Source organism: Notolepis coatsorum (assembly GCF_963971535.1).
Source record: "Notolepis coatsorum genome assembly, chromosome: 2".
Lineage (NCBI taxonomy): Eukaryota > Metazoa > Chordata > Actinopteri > Aulopiformes > Paralepididae > Notolepis > Notolepis coatsorum.
In genome coordinates this window covers 18,348,273-18,370,676 of record NC_140166.1, presented here as the reverse complement: position 1 = coordinate 18,370,676, position 22,404 = coordinate 18,348,273, and the positions used below count along the sequence as shown (strand labels likewise).

Below are 22,404 nucleotides of genomic sequence, written 5' to 3'. Positions count from 1 at the left end.
CACAGAGGGCGCCACCAAGACGGTCAGTACGCGAATGCACTGCTCCTGGTGGCCCACCTCATGGGCGTGAGACCCCTCCGCCAATGTTTTGATCTACTCAGTCATAAAATCTCCTTCCCAGCCGCCCGCATACAAAACGCCGTTTCTACTCCCTCCGCCAATTGGGTAACCAAGGCGCGCCAGCCATAAAGTGGTTCCACATGGAAAACACCCAGGGCCAGCGCTATATGCACGTCGAAAACCCGAAACATATCGATGGCGAATTCTAACAAGAAACACCAGACAACATTTCCTCCATGCTGTCTGGGACGAGCAGCAGGAAGCCGGCCTATAAGACACAGACACGGGTCTCATATGACGCGTCTGAGGGTCAATTCTGCTCTTTACATAAGAGGGGAAGACAGAAGTTCCCAGAGAGAGACCTCTACGTGAGTAACAATTGAAAAAGATACATGTAATAACAATTGGGCCAAGTGACCAACGGCCCAATACACACTTTAACACTTTCAGTGCCCAGCAGGGGGCGCAAGATTTAGTGCTTGAATGCCCAGCATCCACTTCAATGTTAGCGTTAATATCGCCTAATCTATGTTTTAAATTATGGCTATGTGTCTAATCTGCCCGTCGCTTATCAATGACTAATTTTCCAGTCAACATTGTCGAAGCGGATTGTTTTTTTATCGGTTCATTTCCGTTTTATAGCATCTTTAAAAGCCCTTGTTTTCAAGGAAAATAAAAATATTCCATAATAAACGGAATATTCTAGAATACACAACTCTAATTTTTCGGCCTATTTATGAATCGTTTTCAAATAAACGCTAGATTATCGATAGTATGTGTACGTATGCACGCTATATAGGCAATCTGATATCTGCTCTGATATATTTCCTGATCGCTCGCACAGCCAAACAGCCATATCAAACATAGGGGAAAAGCTTATATCTCTGTGAAAACAGGTCTGATTATCCTAAGACTGGTAAAATAGATTCCTTACCTGAGATCAGATGGTATCCAAAAAGATTATTCCAATTCCTGATCGCCATTCGAAAAATCTATCCCTTTATTGATCCAACACTACATACTGTAAAGACATATTACACGCTGTTCTGATGGTCCACAATGACTGGGATCATCTCCGGTTACATGCGTGAGAAGTAAAATGTGGATTCCGGAGTTTTTTTTTCTCATCCATTTTCATTGAGTCCATTCCAAAAGGGTGCATTACCATCTGGGAGACGATAGGGGGCGCTTTTTTCACATCTGAGCTCCTGATGAGACTGGTTTCCCAACGGTAGACTCGGTTGATGAAATATGAATTCAGATCGCTAATAAAAAAAAGCCCTCGATAACATGCCACTATGTACAGCGCTGCAGGTTAACACCCAGCCAGTTGTGGACTCAGCCACGTTGTCTAAACGTTACATGAACACACACACAACTTCTCATCATACAACAAAAAACCAGAGTTCATTTTACTCACGTAAAAAATAATGTCGTTTTTAGGTAGAGAGAAAGACACAAGCCTTGGCAAATGCTAAAACCCAAGCTATACAAGACAGCGACCAAGACAATTTTCACACAGCACACGTCGTATTTCCAAATGCAGTGAAGCAACATATGTTTTGTTAAACAAAGACATCGTTATTAATCAAAACATTTGGGAGGGGGAGGAAGGAAGAGTGGGGTAATGTCCAACGGACATCTTACCTGCACCTTGTACGCAGGACGAAAGGCCGCAAACACAGGTTGGTCTACCACATTGACGAGGCCTCTCGCTGGCAGGGCCAGAAGCGGCTCTGGCGGAGCCTTGCTCCGGCGCGACACCCCCCTCCTGCGGCAGGTCATGGCGCAGGCCCGACGACATCTTCTGCCAGAGATGACGCCGTAGTCAGAGTGCCAGGGCCCGCTACCTCATCACGGCTAGCACCAATGGTTGTAGCATAAGCTAACAACTAACTCCAGGCTAACTGATAGCATCAAGCTAACGTTTCCAGCCGAGCGTAGCCGCCAGCTAACGACTTAGCCCAGGAGCTAACTGGCTAACAGTTAGCTCTACCGGCTATCCATAGCCACTAGCTAACGCAGTAGCAAGCTAAGCGGCTACTCTGAAGCTGTATAACGTGAGAAATAGCGATACAGGCCAACACTTCTGACAGCCGCTGTCTTGTCCTCTTCTTATCCGAAGAAAAAAGGGAAAAAAGGCAACACACATCCCTCTCACAGAACGGTGTTTACCAGACACAGCGGCATCGGCAGTAAGCCCCTCGTTGTACGCGGACTGCAGCCGACTCGAGCTCGGAGATATTCCCATAATTAATCAAACCGCAGACTCAGAATCACGGCCCCAGGAAAAACAAAGCTACTACTTCACTGAGGAAGAGTCTATGTTATCGTGGGGAATCAAACTAGCACCCCCTCCACGCCGCTATAAGGGGAAACGAAGGGATTCTAGCTTGGAGCCGACCTTCGCAAGCTTGTACAGTTGTCCCCTCACAACTGACACACCCGAGGCTTGCGTCGCAAAAACATCACCCGCCCAGGGAGACCGCCAGCTCTCACACAGCTCTCCTGAGGCATAGTATCCAGCTGCAGAGCCGGAGACAACGCCGGCGGGGATTGCTCAGCGATGCGCGCCCCAATGCGAAGCGCCGGTGGAGGTCAGAACGATCATCATCTTCTAGACTCTCCAGTAGTGAAGACATTATCGCTTTATTTTCTCGAAAAATAGTGAGAGAAAACAAAGATACAATGTCAACGCAGCTCCTCTCCAACAAAAAATGTTGGCACTAAACTTAAAGTGGTGTGTTACAGACACTTTTCTGTGGTGAAAATAGGGAAGGAGCTGATGGTGTGGCCACGACCCCGCTTATATAGAGGAGCGGATGTGGGTGTGGCCAGGCGGATGGGTGTGTGCATGTGGAGAAAATTATTCATTATTAGAGTGGATAAAGGGATAGTTCCATAAAGAGCAGAGCGTAAGCTATACGATCTATAACATCAACCTTTCAAATATCAGTCATGATATCAAAGAGTTATTAAAGTTTGTTATTAAATGGTTTCTCTTCAAAGAGTTATTAAAGAGTTTTGTTATTAAATGGTTTCTCTTCAAATAGTTATTCAATAGTTTGTCATTAAATGGTTTCCCTTCAAAGAGTTATTAAATACTTTGTTATTAAATGGTTTCTCATTGAATGGTTTGTCATTAATTCATTAAAGAAGAACCTCCATACTGCCCCCTAGGGGGAGACCAATGTAACAAGCCACTATTGGTATCGGTATATATTATAGATATATAGTATAGCTAGAGTTTTGAGGGTTGGCTGGCTTTGACTGACAAGTTAACGGAGGTCAAATGTCACCTGTCAGGGGGGGGGGTAGTGTTATGACCAGAGATCAAAGGTCACCTGTCAGGGTTGTTGTGGAAACGGAGGTAGGAGTAAAACGCCAACAGCAGGAAGAAGATGAGGACTGACTCCAGCAGCATGAAGCGTGATTGGACAATCAGAGAGTTCTCTGGAAAACAACAACAACGTTGTTAAACTGAAAAGCTGACTTATATTTAAATTAACTAACAATATCTATACGTTTAAATAAACTAACAACAGCTATACATTTAAATAAACTAACAATATCTATACACTTAAATAAACGAACAATAGATATAGCTATACATTTAATAAACTAACAACAGCCATACATTTAAATAAACTAACAACCAGTGTTGTAGTACTCGAGTCCTGGACTGATTTTCAGGACTCGTGACTCGACTTGGACTTGAGCACTGATGACTCGGACTTGGACTCGAGCATTGACTGCATTCGGACTCGGAAGGTGCAGATAAGGACTCGGACTTGTTAATTGATAAATACAATTATTTGTTTTATGTTTTTTGTGAATCTATTGTATGCTATGGAATGGAACATACTTCTTTTAATGAATATATACTGTACTGTTTCCATAATTTGCTAATGTCACATTATTCACAGCTATCAATGTGTTTTGAAGCACATCCAATATTCAGAATGTCAAATAATTTCAGACTGCTTTAAATAGTGTGTGTGCACGTGCGCATGTATGCGAGTGCATTTGTTTGGCTATTGTGTCACAAAGTAAATAAACTCCCTTTGAAATGGTGACGCTGTCATTTATGTTTAACACATTCAGCGCCAGAGGTCGCTGTGGGCCATGTGGGCCGTGTGCCAGCGTTTTAATGAATGGGGATACATGCTGGTGTTTGCAGGGCTAAAATTATATTAAATATCATAGCTATGGATATAAAACTATTGCCCATTTGACATTGAGTATCTATCGTTCAATCTGTGAAAAAGAAATACTTTTTTTATCCATACATTCCCGTTTTATACTGTGGTGAATATGAGTATAGTTTTAGAGTAATTCTGTGTAATCCCAGGAAACGCCGCTATGCAGCGTTTAGTGCATTTCACTAGAAACCGTGGCGTTCCTCGCCTGGATCAACAATCAATCTGAAATCAACGCTATATTATCGGTATTATGTTTCATCATGCATGCATGAAAGGGTGGGGGGGAGGGTTTCTATGCTTCGATCGTCACCAACGGAATACATTACACAGTACATTACACACATACGCTCCGATCGTGGGGAAGGGATTCTTCTATCAACGCAAGATTGATACCATATAGCCCTTACCTTACTAGGATGAGCTCCAAAAAGAATATTCCAATTATCTGATCGCCATTCCAAGTATTGATGTCGATCGTGTTATTATCGAACATAATCCACCAAAGTACATACACCGGGAGTGCTTGATTATCCTCAATCCATGTGTTATAAACGCTACTCCTGCCCGACTAGGAAAACCCGGACCGGACTTTTTAGATCTACACACAGGCCAAGCCAGAGGGTTTCAAAGGATGTGCAATACCGGCCGCAAGGTGACAGACGGCGGTATTGGACGTTTGCGATCTCAGACTCATCCCCAATGATAACACAGGCTGCCTCGATGGATTATGAATAGGAATATCAAATAAAAGAAATAACGATAGAAAACCCGACTTTTCTCTGGTTTGGCGCCCAAGCGATGGCGAGTTAACCCGACTTATCTCAGTTCTGGCGTCCAATGTGTTAATTAATGTAGACCTTTTTTTATTTGTATGTCAGCTCTTTGACTGCCAGGGTGGAGTGGACTAGAACAAAATACTAGCTAATTTAAAAGATATTCTAGAACAGAATACTAGCTGCTCATTTAAAAGATATTCTAGAACAGAATACTAGCTGCTCATTTAAAAGATATTCTAGAACAGAATACTAGCTGCTCATGTAAAAGATATTCTAGAAAAGAATACTAGCTGCTCATTTAAAAGATATTCTAGAACAGAATACTAGCTGCTAATTTAAAAGATATTCTAGAACAGAATACTAACTGCTCATTTAAAATATATTCTAGAACAGAATACTAACTGCTCATTTAAAAGATATTCTAGAACATAATACTAACTGCTCGTTTAAAAGATATTCTAGAACAGAATACTAACTGGTCATTTAAAAAAGATATTCTAGAACAGAATACTAGCTGCTCATTTAAAAGATATTCTAGAACAGAATAATAACTGCTCATTTAAATGATAGTCTAGAACAGAATACTAACTGCTAATTTAAAAGATATTCTAGAACAGAATACTAACTGCTCATAGAACAGAATACTCTCTCTCATTGCTCATATAAAAGATATTCTAGAACATAATACTAACTGCTCATTTAACATATATTCTAGAACAGAATACCAACTGCTCATTTCAAATATATTCTAGAACAGAATACTCTCTCTCTCTCTTACTGCTCATTTAAAAGCTACATCTGGCAGCCACTCTGAACATTACCAGTAGATTCTTACCCAGCAGGACCAGTAGAGCAGCTCCCAGAGCAGCGTAGTGAGACGCCTGCAGCTGCAGGAGCAGCAGGTAGGCCAAAGGAACACACAGAGAACCACACACTGCAGGAACCAGCCTCAAACTCCACACTGACACACTGCTGGGGTACTCTGGACACCAAAACATATCACAGCACACGTTCAGATCATCACCATCATCACCATAAATATCATCATCATCATCACCACCATCAATATCAATATCATCATCATCACCATCATTATATTCATCAACAGGTTAAAACGGCACTGCGCTACATTGTGGGGAGCGCTTTGAGTGAAAAAAAACGCTATATAAAATGGAATGATCATTCATTCATTCGTAGGGAGAGAGGGTTAGGGTTGTCTCTCAGTGAGAGGGTTAGGGTTGTCCCTCAGTGAGAGGGAGTTAGGGTTGTCTCTCAGGGTCTCTCAGTGAGAGGGTTAGGGTTGTCTCTCAGTGAGAGGGTTAGGGTTGTCTCTCAGTGAGAGGGTTAGGGTTGTCTCTCAGTGAGAGGGAGTTAGGGTTGTCTCTTAGGGCCCTTTCTCACTCACTCTATTCGTTTCTATTTCGTTCCGTTCCGCCCGTGCCGAGATCTGATGCGAACCCCCCCCCTCTCCCCCCTCTAGTTTGTGTACACACTTCAGTCTGGGTGCGCTCTGGGTTTTGTTTACGGTTTGCGTTTTGAGCTTGTAAGCTTGCCGTAGTCGATGATGTCACGCTCGAAATGTAAACACAGGAAGTGTTAACACGGAGACTGGAGAATGGATGTTGATATAAAGAAACAAATAACTAATAAATATGAAGTTATATTTGAACCTCTGTTGTCAAGCCTTGTCAATATAACCCACCCCCCTTTTCTCACAAATGGAACTCTGTTGTAGAGTCCGCTTTTGATCGTTTTGCAGGGTTAACAATAACGCTAAGCTAACGGCTAACGCTAACGCTAACGTTACTACATGCAACATACTAGTAACATTGCTCGCATCGATTATATTGAATGTCATTGATCTACTGGTCGACCGAAAATGTAAACGGGAATGTCTTAACACGACTGCGGACTCTGGATGTTGATATAAAATGAACAAATTGCCAATAAATATGAAGTTATATTTGAACCTCTGTTGTCAAGCCTTGTCAATATAACCCACCCCATTTTATCACGAATGGATGGTGTTGTAGAGTCCGCTTTTGAGCGTTTTGAGCGATCTACTGGTCGACCACGGCCGACTGGTTGGGCACCACTGGTCTAATAGAAATAAATGCATTCGAACAATGTATAGACATAGCAATGGCAAACAAAATTTATGACGTTATGTCAGCACCAGGCGCCACGCCCGTGAAAAGGTACAAGCTCGCAAAGCCACACCCCCCGTTCTCCCGGGACCGACCCCGAGACCACCTCTGCCAGCTGATCCCGTTCAGCGGGGGGTGAAACGATTCAGCGCCGTTTCGCACCCCAAAAGGGGTGAGTGAGAACACTGCCCCCCGTGCTCCGGGACGGTGATTCGATACAAAAGGCTGAGTGTGAAAGCCCCCTCAGTGAGAGGGTTAGGGTTGTCTCTCAGTGAGAGGTTTAGGGTTGTCTCTCAGTGAGAGGGTTAGGGTTGTCTCTCAGTGAGAGGGTTAGGGTTGTCTCTCAGTGAGAGGGAGTTAGGGTTGTCTCTCAGTGAGAGGGTTAGGGTTGTCTCTCAGTGAGAGGGAGTTAGGGTTGTCTCTCAGTGAGAGGGTTAGGGTTGTCTCTCAGTGAGAGGTTTAGGGTTGTCTCTCAGTGAGAGGGTTAGGGTTGTCTCTCAGTGAGAGGGAGTTAGGGTTGTCTCTCAGTGAGAGGGTTAGGGTTGTCTCTCAGTGAGAGGGTTAGGGTTGTCTCTCAGTTAGAGGGTTAGGGTTGTCTCTCAGTAAGAGGGAGTTAGGGTTGTCTCTCAGTGAGAGGGTTAGGATTCTCAGTGAGAGGGTTAGGGTTGTCTCTCAGTGAGAGGGTTAGGGTTGTCTCTCAGTGAGAGGATTAGGGTTGTCTCTCAGTGAGAGGGTTAGGGTTGTCTCTCAGTTAGAGGGTTAGGGTTGTCTCTCAGTGAGAGGGAGTTAGGGTTGTCTCTCAGTGAGAGGGAGTTAGGGTTGTCTCTCAGTGAGATGGTTAGGGTTGTCTCTCAGTGAGAGGGAGTTAGGGTTGTCTCTCAGTGAGAGGGTTAGGGTTGTCTCTCAGTGAGGGAGGGGCAGAGCAGTGCAGAACAAACTATGTTGTCATTTTAAGTGCCGCTTTAACATGAGGGGAAGTAGGAAATGAGCACATCTTTCTTTTTTTTGTTGAGATGTTTTTTTATTTAGATAATTGGAGGTTTAGTTGTAATACAGTGATACAGTGGCTTTTCATATAGCCATATGGAAAGTCAAAGGAGTGAAGATAAGGTTTAGTTATAGATGAGAAGATAAGGTTTAGTTATAGATGAGAGGATAAGGTTTAGTTATAGATGAGAAGATAAGGTTTAGTTATAGATGAGAAGATAAGGTTTAGTTATAAGGTTTAGTCACTTCACTGGCTCCCCATCACCACCCGGACTGAATACAAAATATCCCTTCTGACCCATCAGTGCATCCACGGAAATGCCCCCCCCCCCCCCCCCCCCCCTACCTCAAAGATCTCCTCACCCCAGAACCCTCCACCCGTAACCTTCGCTCTGCCAACACAAACCGCCTCCTTCCCCCCAGGACCAAGCTCCTCGCCTGTGGAATGCCCTCCCTGACTACTGTACCTCAGAGCACCACAGACTGCTTCCTTTATATTTATTTTATTCTTGTGTTTTCCCCCACCCTCTCGCATCAATCAGCGACTCCAGTGGTTACCCCTCTGGGGTAACTTTAAGATTCCCCTTTTTGTTTGAAGAGATGATAAGGTTTAGTTTGAGATGAGAGGATACAGTTTAGTTATAGATGAGAAGATAAGGTTTAGTTATAGATGAGAAGATAAGAAGGTATAGTGACAGATGAGACGAGATGATAAGGTTTAGTTATAGATTATTAGTTAAGAGTATTTCCTACCTGCCCCTATTCTGTTCCACAGGAAGTTGCCATCGAAGCCTCCCAGATAGGCTGGTATAGGAAACAGATACATGATGCTTATTCATACAGATAAGCTGGTATAGGAAACAGATACATTATGATTATTCATACAGATAAGCTGGTATAGGAAACAGATACATTGCGATTATTCATACTGAAAGATATGATCGTTTTCATTTGGGTTATAACAGAACGTACGTAAAGTACGTAGGTAAAAACCTTTTAAATTAAGGCAAGGTGGTGGTTAGTCCTTTATAACAAATCATTGTTAAGAGACAGAGACATTTCATATGTTGACAGCTGGTCCTGTGAAAGAGGGCCATGGCCACATTACTAATTAAATAAAACTACGTTCTATGGGGCCCTGAGCAAGGCCGACCCTACAGAGAGACAGCCGTTGCTTAGGTGACGAGACGAGTAGATCGCTTAGTTAGTGCAGTAAACTATGCAGCTATCTTGACCTTGAGGCCATCCTGCATCTCCTCACTCTGAATCAATTAGAGGTCAGGAGAGTGAGAGTGTGTGTATGTGTATGTGTATGTGTGTGTGTGTGTACTCATCAGGAGTGGTTGTTATTGTAACTCACCTCCGAAGGCCAGGACCATGTGACCGAGGGGTGGACCACTCTCATCGACGAAGAACACCCTCTTCATGTAGAGAGACACAAACTGGCCGTAGTATACCTCATCAAACCTACACACATAATATACCTCATCAAACCTACACACATAATATACCTCATCAAACCTACACACATAATATACCTCATCAAACCTACACACATAATATACCTCATCAAACCTATACATAATACACCTCATCAAACCTACACACATAATATACCGCATCAAACCTACACACATGATATACAGCCTCTTGCAGTTTGCGGACCCATCGTGTGTTCTGTAATATAGCTATGGAGACAATAGTATGGCTCATTTGACAGGCATTGTTTATAGTCAAACACTGACAAACCAGTGTTAATTTCTACATACTTTAGTTTGTGCACTATTCCACGCTACACATCGCCCTTTTTCAAAATAATCCAGTATTTTTTTCTAGATCACGAGAATATGACGTGTTATATGCCTATGCCCAAATCGTTCGGGTTACTCGCCTGAAACCTATATTATTTCCAAATCAAAGGTATATACCATATATAGATGTTTCTTCACAAAATCATTAAGGGGGGGGGGGGGGGGGGGGGGGGCATTTTACTAAGCTGCATTGTTACCCAAAGCAGGGTCCTACTAATCACACACAAAGTACCAGAAAATACCCCAAAGTACCCCAAAATATGCTAAAAATACCCCAAAGTATACCCAGAAATACCCCAAAGTACCCTAAAATACCCAAAATATACCACAAAAATTGGGATGGGAGAAAAATAGAAAATGGGGAGAAAAAAGTTGATAAAAAAAACATTTGGAGATTATAATATATTCAAATAAACATTTGTTTTGAAATATGTAGTAATTTTGGGAATGGGGAAATGGACTGCACATATATAGCACTTTCCTACCTGCACAAAGAGCTTTATAATTGCTTCTCCTTCACCAATTCACACATGCACTCACAGAGCAATGGCAGCCAGACTCATTGGGGAGCCATTTTGGGTTCAGTGTCTTGCCCAAGGACACTTCGGCATGTGAACAGAAGGAGCTGGGATTCAAACCACTAACCAAACCATTGACCATATGATCATTAGTTGACCTGCTCTACCTCTGAGCCAGTATTTTGTGGTACATTGAGGTATACTTTGGGGAACTTTGAGGTTCTTTGGGGTATTTTGTGATACTTTGTGGTATTTTAGGTATACTTTGGGGTATTTTGGGGTACTTTGGGGTATTTTGGGGTACTTTGGGGTATTTTCTGGTACTTTGTGGTGATTAGTAGGACCCCAAAAGCATATTTTAGGTTTGGTAAAAGATGACGCTGTGATCGATACAAAAGCATGTTTTAGGTTCGGTAAAATAGACCTAGAATAGACCTTACCTTAGTCAGAAGGTACTCCAAAATGAATAATCACAGTAATCCCATCGTGATCGCAATTATTAGTGTGCATTGGGCACGGCTAAAATACGGGAAACAATAGGTTTCAGGTGATCGGATCTCCGACAGATTGCTGTGTGCTGATTCACTTTGAGGGGGAGGGGTTCCTGCAGCCAGATGCACAGAGAGATACCCAGAGACTAGAGCCCCAGTTCAAAAGGTAGGCGATAATGCCACCTGGTGAGATTCGATCGTCATTGCAATTTTAACGTAGGCAGCGGTGCCAATGGGGATCAAAGGGATCTAAACCAGAGAAATCTTGGGTATGGCGCTGTAAGATCCTGATCAAACTGGCCAGTATCACGTCTTCGTCTGTTTGGCCCTCCATCCAATTCCTCTGCGTTGTGTACTTTTAATGGTCCTGACGTCTCCGATACTGGTAGATAAGATCCTTATCTCCCCCCCGTTAGTGCAATCCATAAACCATAATAATTCTCCACCTCCGTAAGAATTCGACACTTCGACACCGTGAGATACCTTATGAGGAAAAGCGTTGTTTTATTGCTATAAACAGAACCTCATAATCAGATGTTGTCAGATGTTATCAAATTGTATCGTCCTTGAAGAGTCTATTCTAATGATCTTTCGGTGTGTTCGTCTATCGTCCTTTTGTTATTCAGTCCAATAGTGGTCAGGCCGGTTCGTTAGCCAAGACCATCCTCGTGGTAGCCGAAGCTACTGGTGATGTGGCATTCTCCCCCCCCCCCCCCCCCCCTCTCTCTCAATGAGAGGAGAGAGTGTCTGTGTGATCTCAGTCCTACTCGCTCTTGGTCAGTTTCTAGTCTGAGTCAGATTCTAGTCTGCCTTACACCCGGAAACGCCGTTCGACTCATAGATGTTCGTTGTCGCAACGACGGCCCCGCCTTCTGGTTGTCATGCGACGTGTTGTCATGACAACTGCATTCACTGTGAACCGCTCTCCCTCGCTCTGGGAGACACTCCGTCTTATCTCAGATGTTCTTCCAAGGAATGTCAACAAAACACCCTCGCTGGCAGTGTATTCAATCCACTGGTCACCGTTCTATCACCGTCTTCCATGCACATTTCGATCACCGTTTTAGCTGTGATCCTCTCCCCCCAATCTATACATCACATACATTGAAAAAGCACCCCAAATCTCTCAGCGGTTGGATTCGAAACCCGAGAAATTTTGGGTTTGGCGCAGAAAGAGTTAAAGAAAACTGGCACTTTAGCTATGAAGGGAAGATGAGTGCAGAAAGAGTGGATGAATGTCACTGAGCAGTGATTTAAAGTGAACATTCCTTGGCAACAGTCAGGCCCGGACTGGCCATCGGGAGCACCGGGAGTTTTCCCGGTGGCCTGGCCGCTTGAAGCCTTTTTACAACGCATCTGTGTTTCCGGGTTCCCGTTTTGCGCTCTGATTGGCCAGGTCATGTGACATGAGCGCCAATTGTGGGATGGCAAGTTTCTACAATGGTTAAGCTTAGGCACTCTTCGAAGTTGGTTAAGGTTAGAGTTTGTCTTAGAGCGTGACGGCAAGTTCTTTCGCCGGTTAAGCTTAGGCACTCTTTCGAAGTTGGTTAAGGTTAGAGTTTGTCTTAGAGCATGGCGATAGAACGCCAGGTAGTTTGCAGGCTGTTCGACGCGGAAATGGGCAAACACGCTATTGGGCGCACATGTCACATGACCTGGCCAATCAGAGCGCCGGAAACGCGGATGCGTTGTAAAAAGGCTACACGCGGCCTGGCCTGTGCAGATTAATAAAAGAAATGTGTGATGCCATCACAAACTTTGGCATTTAAAGGGTAAACATTCTAAAATCCCTGCACGAGAATGCAGGAAATGAAGTCTTTGTAACAAAGATATTCCTGGTGGGGGACCCCCCCGCTTAAAAAGTGGCATGACTGGGGCTATATTTCGCACTATATTTCCTGGCCTGAATGATTTCCCCAGTCCGGCCCTGGCAACAGTTGTCTCCTTCCTTAGGTAATAGATAAGCAGCAATACCCCATCAAACACATAATATACCTATTACCTAGTCCAGGGGTCAGCAACCTTTACTATCAAAAGAGCCACTTATCCCCCCTCCAACAAAATAAAATGCTCAACCTATTTACCCTTAAAATGAAGATAACACAGTGTATAACGTTTTATATATCCCCAAGCATACCCCACATTTAGCATAAAACGCCTGACAATTGCATACCCAAAGTAATTTGCGATTTATTATACTTTATACTTATAGCACACAGTTTGTTGCATTAATGGAATTATAAAGCAACAAAAAGAAAAATGTTGACTTTTTATTGCTGTTTTTACCTGTTATAACAAAGGAAACCCTCAAACTCTTATGAAGAGAAAAAATACTGGCTGTGTAGACCTATTTTTAAATAAAACACAGAAGAGGAGACAAAACACTGGTGTCTGTAGACCGACTTTGAAATAAAACCCTGAACTATTCAGGTATATTTGAGTCCTTCCCTTATTTGTGGAACATTTATAAAATAAAAAGTAGTCCACTTTGAAAAAAGACTACCATGTGTAGACCTACTTTGAAATAAAACACAGAAAAGGAGAAAAAACACTGGCATCTGTAGACCTACTTTGAAATAAAACCCTGCTATGCTCTGCTTCGTGCCGGTGGCCGGACTATACTCAAATCAACTCTAAATGGATCTAATCAGTGGATTGCATATTTTCTTCAAGAAGCAGAATAAGGCTAACCCTCTCTGCCTATTGGGACATCATAATCGGGCTACCAACTTGAAGACGTGGTCATTTTTGGATTATCGAAGCTTTTGGACTGCAATAAGAAGATTTTGGATCCGTTTACCGTGCACAGGATCTACCAAAATGAACTGATAAGACACTTGGACACTTGGACTAATAATGCATTCAAGCATTTGGACGGAGTTGTTAAAACTCACTCCACTCAAATCAATAGAGTTATATTCCACTCTATTCAAATCAAATTTAAAGTGACGTGGCTGGGATAAATTGTGCCAGTCAGCCAAAACAAATTCCTGGACCAAGGTCGAACCAGAGAGCTGTGGAGTCGAAGGCCCCCTGGGAGATAAGAGTGGCGAGCGGCTTCCCACACCCACAATCCCTACCTCCCCCACCCAGGACTTGGCTTGTGCACTCCCCCCCACCTCCCCCCCCCCCCCTCCAGTCCCACCCCCACCCCCCTTCCTCTGCATTGGCGCTGCACTGTCAGCTGCCTCGTGTGAGGGATCACTCCCCCCCCCCCCCCCCTACAGCCCTGTAACAACCCCAACCCACTCCCCCCTCCTTCCGTAAATGGCGCTGCCTATGATGGCTGCCAGTCTGTTTGCGGTGGTGAATATGCATATGTTTGTCTCAAGGCTCTGTACCATTATTACTATCTAAAATGTAATAATTGTGGAATATTACTGTAATGAGCTGTATGTGTATGATCCAAGCGTCCTATGATCCTCATAGGAGCATAACAGAAAAAAGCATTCCATGTGAAGGTATTCTGTATCTTTGCATGTCAACTAATAAAGAAACTTGAAACTTGAACTTGAACTATGCAGCTCTATTTGAGTCCTTCCCTTATTTGTGGAAAATCTATCAAATAAAAAGTAAATTTTTCGTTGTTCGCAAATTTCGCACCACATATCAGGCATACAGGTAAGCCTGCATCGTTAGTCGTGAAAGCAAATTAATCTGTCCACGCTGAATTAAACCCTCTATTTTCCTCAGACTTTCCTTTTTTTGGATTTATCCATGGTTAGCTTACTGGGGGGTCGGAAACTCAAGATTAGCCACTTGCAGACGGCAGGGTGAGGCGCGGGGTGTGACGTACTGTATATTTTTGTTGATGAAATATTTTTGTTGACTAAATATTTTAGTTGATGAAATATTTTTTCATTTCAGTGTCACAGTATGACATCGATCTCCAAAATAATAATACAATAATAAAAAAAAAAAAAAAAAAAAAAAAAAAAAAGAGCCGCATGTGGCTCCGGAGCCGCAGGTTGCCGACCCGTCCTAGTCAAACCTACACACATACTATACCTCATCAAACACATAATATACCTCATCAATCACATAATATACCCCATCAAACCTGCACACATAATATACCTAATCAACCACATAATATACCTCCTAAAACACGTACTATACTTAATCAAACACATAATATACCTCCTAAAACACATACTACTATACTTAATCAAACACATAATATACCTCATCAAACACATAATCTAGTGCTTACCTGAGATATACTCATCATTTAAAATCTAGTGCTTACCAGAGATATATTCATCATTTTAAATATAGTGCTTACCAGATATATACTCATCGTTTTAAATATAGTGCTTACCAGAGATATATTCATCATTTTAAATAGTGTTTACCAGAGATATATCATTTTAAATCTAGTGCTTACCAGAGATATATCATTTTAAATCTAGTGCTTACCAGCTATATTCATCATTTATTCATAACGTTAGCCAGTTAGCAGTGCCGGGTACAGTAGGTAGCAACGTTAGCTCTCATAACGTTAGCCAGTTAGCAGCGCCGGGTACAGTAGGTAACAACGTTGGCTCTCATAACGTTAGCCAGTTAGCAGCGCCGGGTACAGTAGGTAGCAACGTTAGCTCTCATAACGTTAGCCAGTTAGCAGCGCCGGGTACAGTAGGTAGGCAGCATGTTGAAAGAGGAGCCCTGAGCTGCTCATGCACTCCTCTTGCCGTAATGGTTTGTTGACGTGGTTGACGTGCACTGCTGCAGCAGATTTAGGAGTCTGATCTGACAGTCACAGAGCTGAGGGAGTGCGCCCAGTTAGCTGTAAAAATCCATAGATTAGCCGCACCGTTATATAAGCCGCAGGGTCGAAAAATGGGGGGAAAAGCCGCGGCTTATAGTCCGAAAAGTACGGTACTCATCATTTTTAATCTAGTGCTTACCAGAGATGCACCCATACTTTTAAATCTAGTGCTTACGAGATATACTCATAATTTGAAATCTAGTGCTTACCAGAGATATACTAATAATAATAATAAATTAAATTTGTAACGCACTTTATATTGTGACAATCTCAAAGTGCTATATGAAAGGAGATAAAGATAAAGAAAATGAATAAAAACAATTAAAATTAATAAAACAACAACCAATGAAATGGAAGAAACATTCAGATACATTTTTTAATAAAAGAAAACACACACAAGGCATTTAGGCAAATGCCTTGTTAAAAAAGAAAATGTGTCCCCTTTTAAAAGCCTCAACGGACTGATACTCATCATTTTAAGGGTAGACACTATAGGTGAATAGGGTAAAGAAATTAACTAATAGATATCACAATGAAAATTCCCCAGTTGATTACTTATATTAAGACAAGACTTTTTTGTATTACAAGTTTTCTGAAATTGTATGTTTAAATATGCAAATGAGGCATTATCTACTTATATCTTATTATGGTAACTCAGAACATTGTACATATGTCTATACCGAACACTGTGACCTCATTTTCTTCTTCTAAACTACATGCTATATACTATGTTATTTGATACTATCTTGTCTAGCAGTCTCTGGAGCGTAACAGTAAAAAGTATTCTGTACTTCTGTATGACAACTATTAAAGAAACTTGAAACTTGAAACTAAATATGCACTAATTTGCATATAATTCCAGGACAGAAATCTGAACATTGGATAAAGCCATTTTCAAAATTATAGTTTCATTTGGTTGACATATTAGAGCCAAAGGTTATTACAGAGGGGATTTTGGATATCTCTTTTTATCACTCCATAAATCAGAAAATACTCCATTCAGTCCATTTTTATGGTAAAATTCCATATTTCGCCATGTTTTTAGGAATAAAATGTGATAAATCTGGGTATGAATGCGATATCAACAAACCCTTCTGTAAATACCTTCAGAACATAGATATGAATAGAACTGGAAGTTTTGGTGTATGTGAGTGCTACTGAAGTGGAGATTTCTGGCTCAGAGTATGAGGAAAAACTCTTAAAACTCATTTTTGGGAAAACGCCTTCAAAGTTCTGTATTGTAAAATGCCATACTTTTTTTTTGAAACAGATATTTACAAACACAATATCTAATCAAACCATTAGTAATAGACAACCTAAACACATGCCTGATAACTGAATAATAATAATAATAATGATGTTATTGAACTGAACATAACTACACACAGGCTACAAACAGTGTAGTACAGTGTAGTACCCCCTAATAGGCAAAAAATATTTAAATAGATATCGCTATGAAACTTTCCCAGTTTGTTATGTACATATAAACTAAGAAAAAATATATTGCAAGTTTTCTGAAATTTATGTTTATATATGCAAATGAGGCACTTCCCCATTAAATATGTGCACATTTATGGATGCAATAAGGCAAAATGAAGTAAAATAAACAACTAAATGTTTGTTATTGACGTTTTATTGTCATTAGTTTCATAGAAGACATGTTTAGGAAGCAAAATATAACAAAATCTCAAAATCAACAAAAAAAAGTATATTTGCCTATTCACCTGCAGTGTCTCGCCTTAAATCAAATGTAAACACTGAAACAAATAATATACCTCATCAAACCTACACACACACACACAGTAGTAGTAACTCACACCACAGCGGAGGGGAATGAGAGGTTGAAGAGTCTGGTCCAGAACGCCAAAAGAGTGAGCAGAACCAGCAGCAAGTTGATCTCTGCTCTGACCACCAGGGGGAGCTTCAGCCAGCCCAACGCCTGCATGGCCCCAGCTACAGACAAGCAAAGAGCAGAAGAAAAACATGAGGTCATTGAAATATTTCTTTCCGCAGATTAGGCATACTGTACATACAGTCATGTCCCTCCTAATTACACATACACACTCAACAAGCGGCACGGTGGTGTAGTGGTTAACACTGTCGCCTCACAGCAAGAAGGTCCAGGGTTCGATTCCCGCTTGGGGACCAGGTTTCCATGATGCCAGGTACCCAGGTGGGATATCTCCCAGGCCTTTCTGTGTGGAGTTTGCATGTTCTTCCCGTGCTCGCAAGGGTTTCCCCCCGATAAGATAAAACCCAATGGAAAAACATGCACAACAACAGATTGCTAACGCTATGGCGTCCTTGACGAAGACGGACAGGAGCACTTGGATTGGTCCCCTGGCGCGGCTCACGTTGACGCCTGTCTGCTCCCGGCTGCCCTTGGGGGGGAAGGACGACGGGATGAGTTAATCGCAGAGACAAATCGCATCTGCGATCCTAAAGAGACAATGCATGCGTGTGTGTTCCGGTGTGTGTGCTAAACTAACCGCTGTGTGTACCACTAAAAACATTGAGTGTCATTGCATGCCGAATAAAGACCTCTGCAACAGGTCCTGCATTATTATTATTTTTTTTTTTAAACTTAAATTTGTATTAACAGTTTTAGACAAACAGCACTTACAAAAAAAAAATAAACTAACATCACAATAAAAACAAAAAGAAAAACTGTGCACATAAATATTTACATGGGTATCATGGTTAGTTGTCTGGTTCCCCTACAGTTGTTTTCCAGGTACTTAATACAAAGGCTGATTGTGTATCTCCCTTAAACAGGCATAAACAAGTAATTCCTACTCAAAGATGATAAATACTGACTAAGGCATGTATGTGTGATCTGGGTCCAGAGACCCTCCTTGAGCTTCTTTCTTCCCTTATCCTTCGTCCTTTTTTTTTTTTTTTTTTTTATTAACTTTCACTTTGCCTTTTGATTCACCCATACACAAACCACATCATCCCTGAATATTCATATCACACTGTTAAACAGACATAAATAATAAAGTATAAAAACATAAAGCAATTGTAATACCCCCAAAAAAATTGAAAATGCTAACTAAAGTATAGTTGTGTGACATGTCAAAGTAGAACAACTGAGAAGAACGACAAAAAAACACGGGGAAGGGGAGCAGAGAGGAGACGAGAGGGGACACGGTGATCCAAGGAAGGATAAGTACAATACAGATTGGACTGATATTAGGGCTGGGTGATTAATCGATTTTTCGATTAATTCGAATTAATGATCTAGGATGATTTTGAAAAATTTAAATAGATTTTCAAACAAAAACAATTTAAAAAAAAATAATTATTTTACAAAAAGTGATGTTTGGTGAAAGTTAGATTTGCACTTTATTAATCCCAATAGGGCAATTCATTCTTGTTTGATGATCAAGAGGCACGTTTTATTTGTTTTAAGTGAAGTTTGGTGAAAAAGCAATTATTGCACTATTAATCCCAATAGGGACATTCATCTTTGTTTGATCAAGAGTAACCTTTTATATATATATATATATATATATATATATATATATATATATATATATATATATATATATATATATATATATATTATATATTTTTTTTAAGTGAAGATTGGTGAAAGTTAGGTTTGCACTTCAATCCCAATAGGGAAATTCATCTTGGTTTGATAATTTTTTTTTGTCAAATAAAAACAAATGTTATTTGAATGATTTCCTAGGCGTTTCTAGTTTTCAAGAGAAAAAATTTAACTGTTTCAATACTCATTTCCCGAAATATCGATATTTAATTATTCATAAAAAATAAAAAAATAAATTTGTATAAGGAAGTTGCATTGTTCATTTCAGTACCTGTAATAGTACAGTAGTCCACACACACACATCACATGTGCATTCAGTTAAAGGGGAACTATTTTACTATTCCTAGCACTATTTGGGCAACTTTACACAATTCCTGTGAGTCCATTTTCAAAAAAATGCATTGGTTTATATTTCTAATCAAGTACTCAAAACCGTCATTTTGCAGCCTCCGGATTTCAGGCGGTTATGGCCTGGCTCCGCCCATAAGCACTTTGAGTGACAGTCAGTCCACAGAGTGAGTGAGAGTGAGTGAGAGTGAGAGAGAGTGAGTGAGAGAGAGTGAGAGAGAGTGAGAGAGAGAGAGTGAGAGAGAGAGTGAGAGAGAGAGAGAGAGAGAGAGAGAGAGAGAGAGAGAGAGAGAGAGAGAGAGAAAACAGCGTGTCTCCCAGAGAGAGAGAGAGAGAGAAAACAGCATGTCTCCCAGAGAGAGAGAGAAAAAACAGCGTGTCTCCCAGAGAGAGAGAGAGAGAGAGAGAAAAAAAAACAGCGTGTCTCCCAGAGAGAGAGAGAGAGAGAGAGAGAGAGAGAGAGAGAGAGAGAAAAAAAACAGCGTGTCTCCCAGAGAGAGAGAGAGAGAGAGAGAGAGAGAGAGAGAAAAAAACAGCGTGTCTCCCAGAGAGAGAGAGAGAGAGAGAGAGAGAGAGAGAGAGAGAGAGAGAGAGAAAAAAAACAGCGTGTCTCCCAGAGAGAGAGAGAGAGAGAGAGAGAGAGAGAGAGAGAGAGAAAAAAAGAACTGTGTAAACATGCAGCGCGGTGTTGGACTTCCTCGAACGGGAGAAGGAGAGGGAGACACGCAGTGTTTACAGTTCTCTCGCTCTCGCTCGGCTGGCAGCTAGAGGGGACGGGTGTTATTATGCAAATGCGCACCATCTGACGTCCCGAATACGCTAATTTTCAGATGACTCACTTGAGGGAGGGACATTATTGTGAGAGGAGAATTGGAAGAATGCGCCAAATCGAGAATTAGAGACATAGATCCTATTACTATAAGTCCACATAGCTAGAAAATGACCCTAAACACTGGAAAAGGTCATTTATAAGATAGTTCCCCTTTAAGTCGGAATATGACTGTAATACAAACAGTTCAGTTTGTCAGGTACATGCAACACAGATTACAGTGTTTACATCGGTCTGCTTGAGAAAATATCATGTTCTGCAATAAAAATGATTGAAGTGAGATGAACAGTTATTTTTAAATGTGTGATCTAAAGATAAACAAAGAGTTTTAAAAGTATTATATTTATCTTATCTTATAGTACCAGAGAGAAGCTGAGGAGAATCAACCAGCAACAAAAGCAACATTTATTAAAAAGAAAAAAATTATTTATTTTTTTACATTTTAAGATTGAACCTTTTTCCCTGTGGTATCGAAAATGGTATCGAATATCGATACTTTTCAAGGTATCGTATCGAAGTTCGAAATTCCAGTATCGTGACAACACTAATGTAAATCAGACAGGGATAGCAGTGGCTACAACCACAAATATTATTTATTTATTTATTTATTTTATGGGTAGAACGGGAGAACATTTTGAAAAGAAATATGACACAAGTTAAAGGCCAACTTGCAGGTTGTATTTTTGTTCAATAAACAATGTGACTAGGGCAACGGTGACTTTCATGAAGAGGGGGAAAAAAATTATCGAAATTGACCCAGTTTTAGCGTTTTTATCAAACATTTTGTCGACCAAACCACAACCTCCATGCACATGCATATTTTAATCCATGGTTTCATAACGTGCATGTGTCATCTTAATGATGACGTCACACTGGGTACAGGGCAGCAGGGGCTCTGAGACTCACAGGCAGACGGCAGGAAGCAGAGAGCCTTCTTGTTACTACTAGCCGAGGAGCTAGTCTCTGTTTCACCTAACACTATTGCTCTGTGATCATAGCCATTCATCTCTAAAGCTAACCACTATTTGTAAAAGCCACAACCACGTTACCATATTTGTAATAATGTAAATCATTGTGTCGTTGTACATATTGTGTTTATAACGTTAGTAGCTAAGTTAGCTAGCTTGGTAGCCAGCATTCTCGAAACTCCTAACATCACCCGATTTAAAATGGTTCTCTCCTCTTTGTATACCTTTGTCCTCACAAATATTCTGCCAGGGAACTTATGGACACGACAATAGTAGTAGTTATAAGGTGTTTGAGCTTGTAACGTTAACGTTAGCTAATAGCTATCGTGGTAGCCCCTTTCGTGACTGATGCACCGAGTGCTATCCGAGGGGGCTACTATCGTATCAACATGCCGCGACGTGTAGCTTGCTAGCCGGCATGAATGCCCGATTTAAAATGGTTCTCTCCTCTTTGTATACCTTTGTCCTCACAAGTATTCTGCCAGGGAACTTATGGACACGACAATAGTAGTAGTTCTAAGGTGTTTGAGCTTGTAACGTTAACGTTAGCTAATAGCTATCGTGGTAGCCCCTTTCGTGACTGATGCACCGAGTGCTATCCGAGGGGGCTACTATCGTATCAACATGCCGCAACGTGTAGCTTGCTAGCCGGCATGAATGCCCGATTTAAAATGGTTCTCTCCTCTTTGTATAACATTTGTCCTCACAAGTATTCTGCCAGGGAACTTATGGACACGACAATAGTAGTAGTTATAAGGTGTTTGAGCTTGTAACGTTAACGTTAGCTAATAGCTATCGTGGTAGCCCCTTTCGTGACTGATGCACCGAGTGCTATCCGAGGGGGCAACTATCGTATCAACATGCCGCGACGTGTAGCTTGTAGCCGGCATGAATGCCCGATTTAAAATGGTTCTGTCCTCTTTGTATACCTTTGTCCTCACAAGTA

At 41.5% G+C, this 22,404-nt stretch overlaps 1 protein-coding gene across 1 annotated transcript in view; it reads right to left on the bottom strand.

Annotated features, from left to right (window-relative positions):
* pomt1 (protein-O-mannosyltransferase 1) overlaps nt 1-22,404 on the bottom strand; it is a 79,277-nt gene that overhangs the window by 33,126 nt on the left and 23,747 nt on the right. The window contains 5 exon segments of the mRNA XM_084308767.1: nt 3,405-3,513; nt 5,874-6,020; nt 8,926-8,976; nt 9,533-9,639; nt 17,578-17,713. Of these exon segments, the coding sequence (XP_084164893.1) occupies nt 3,405-3,513; nt 5,874-6,020; nt 8,926-8,976; nt 9,533-9,639; nt 17,578-17,705 (542 nt within the window). The 5' untranslated portion in view covers nt 17,706-17,713.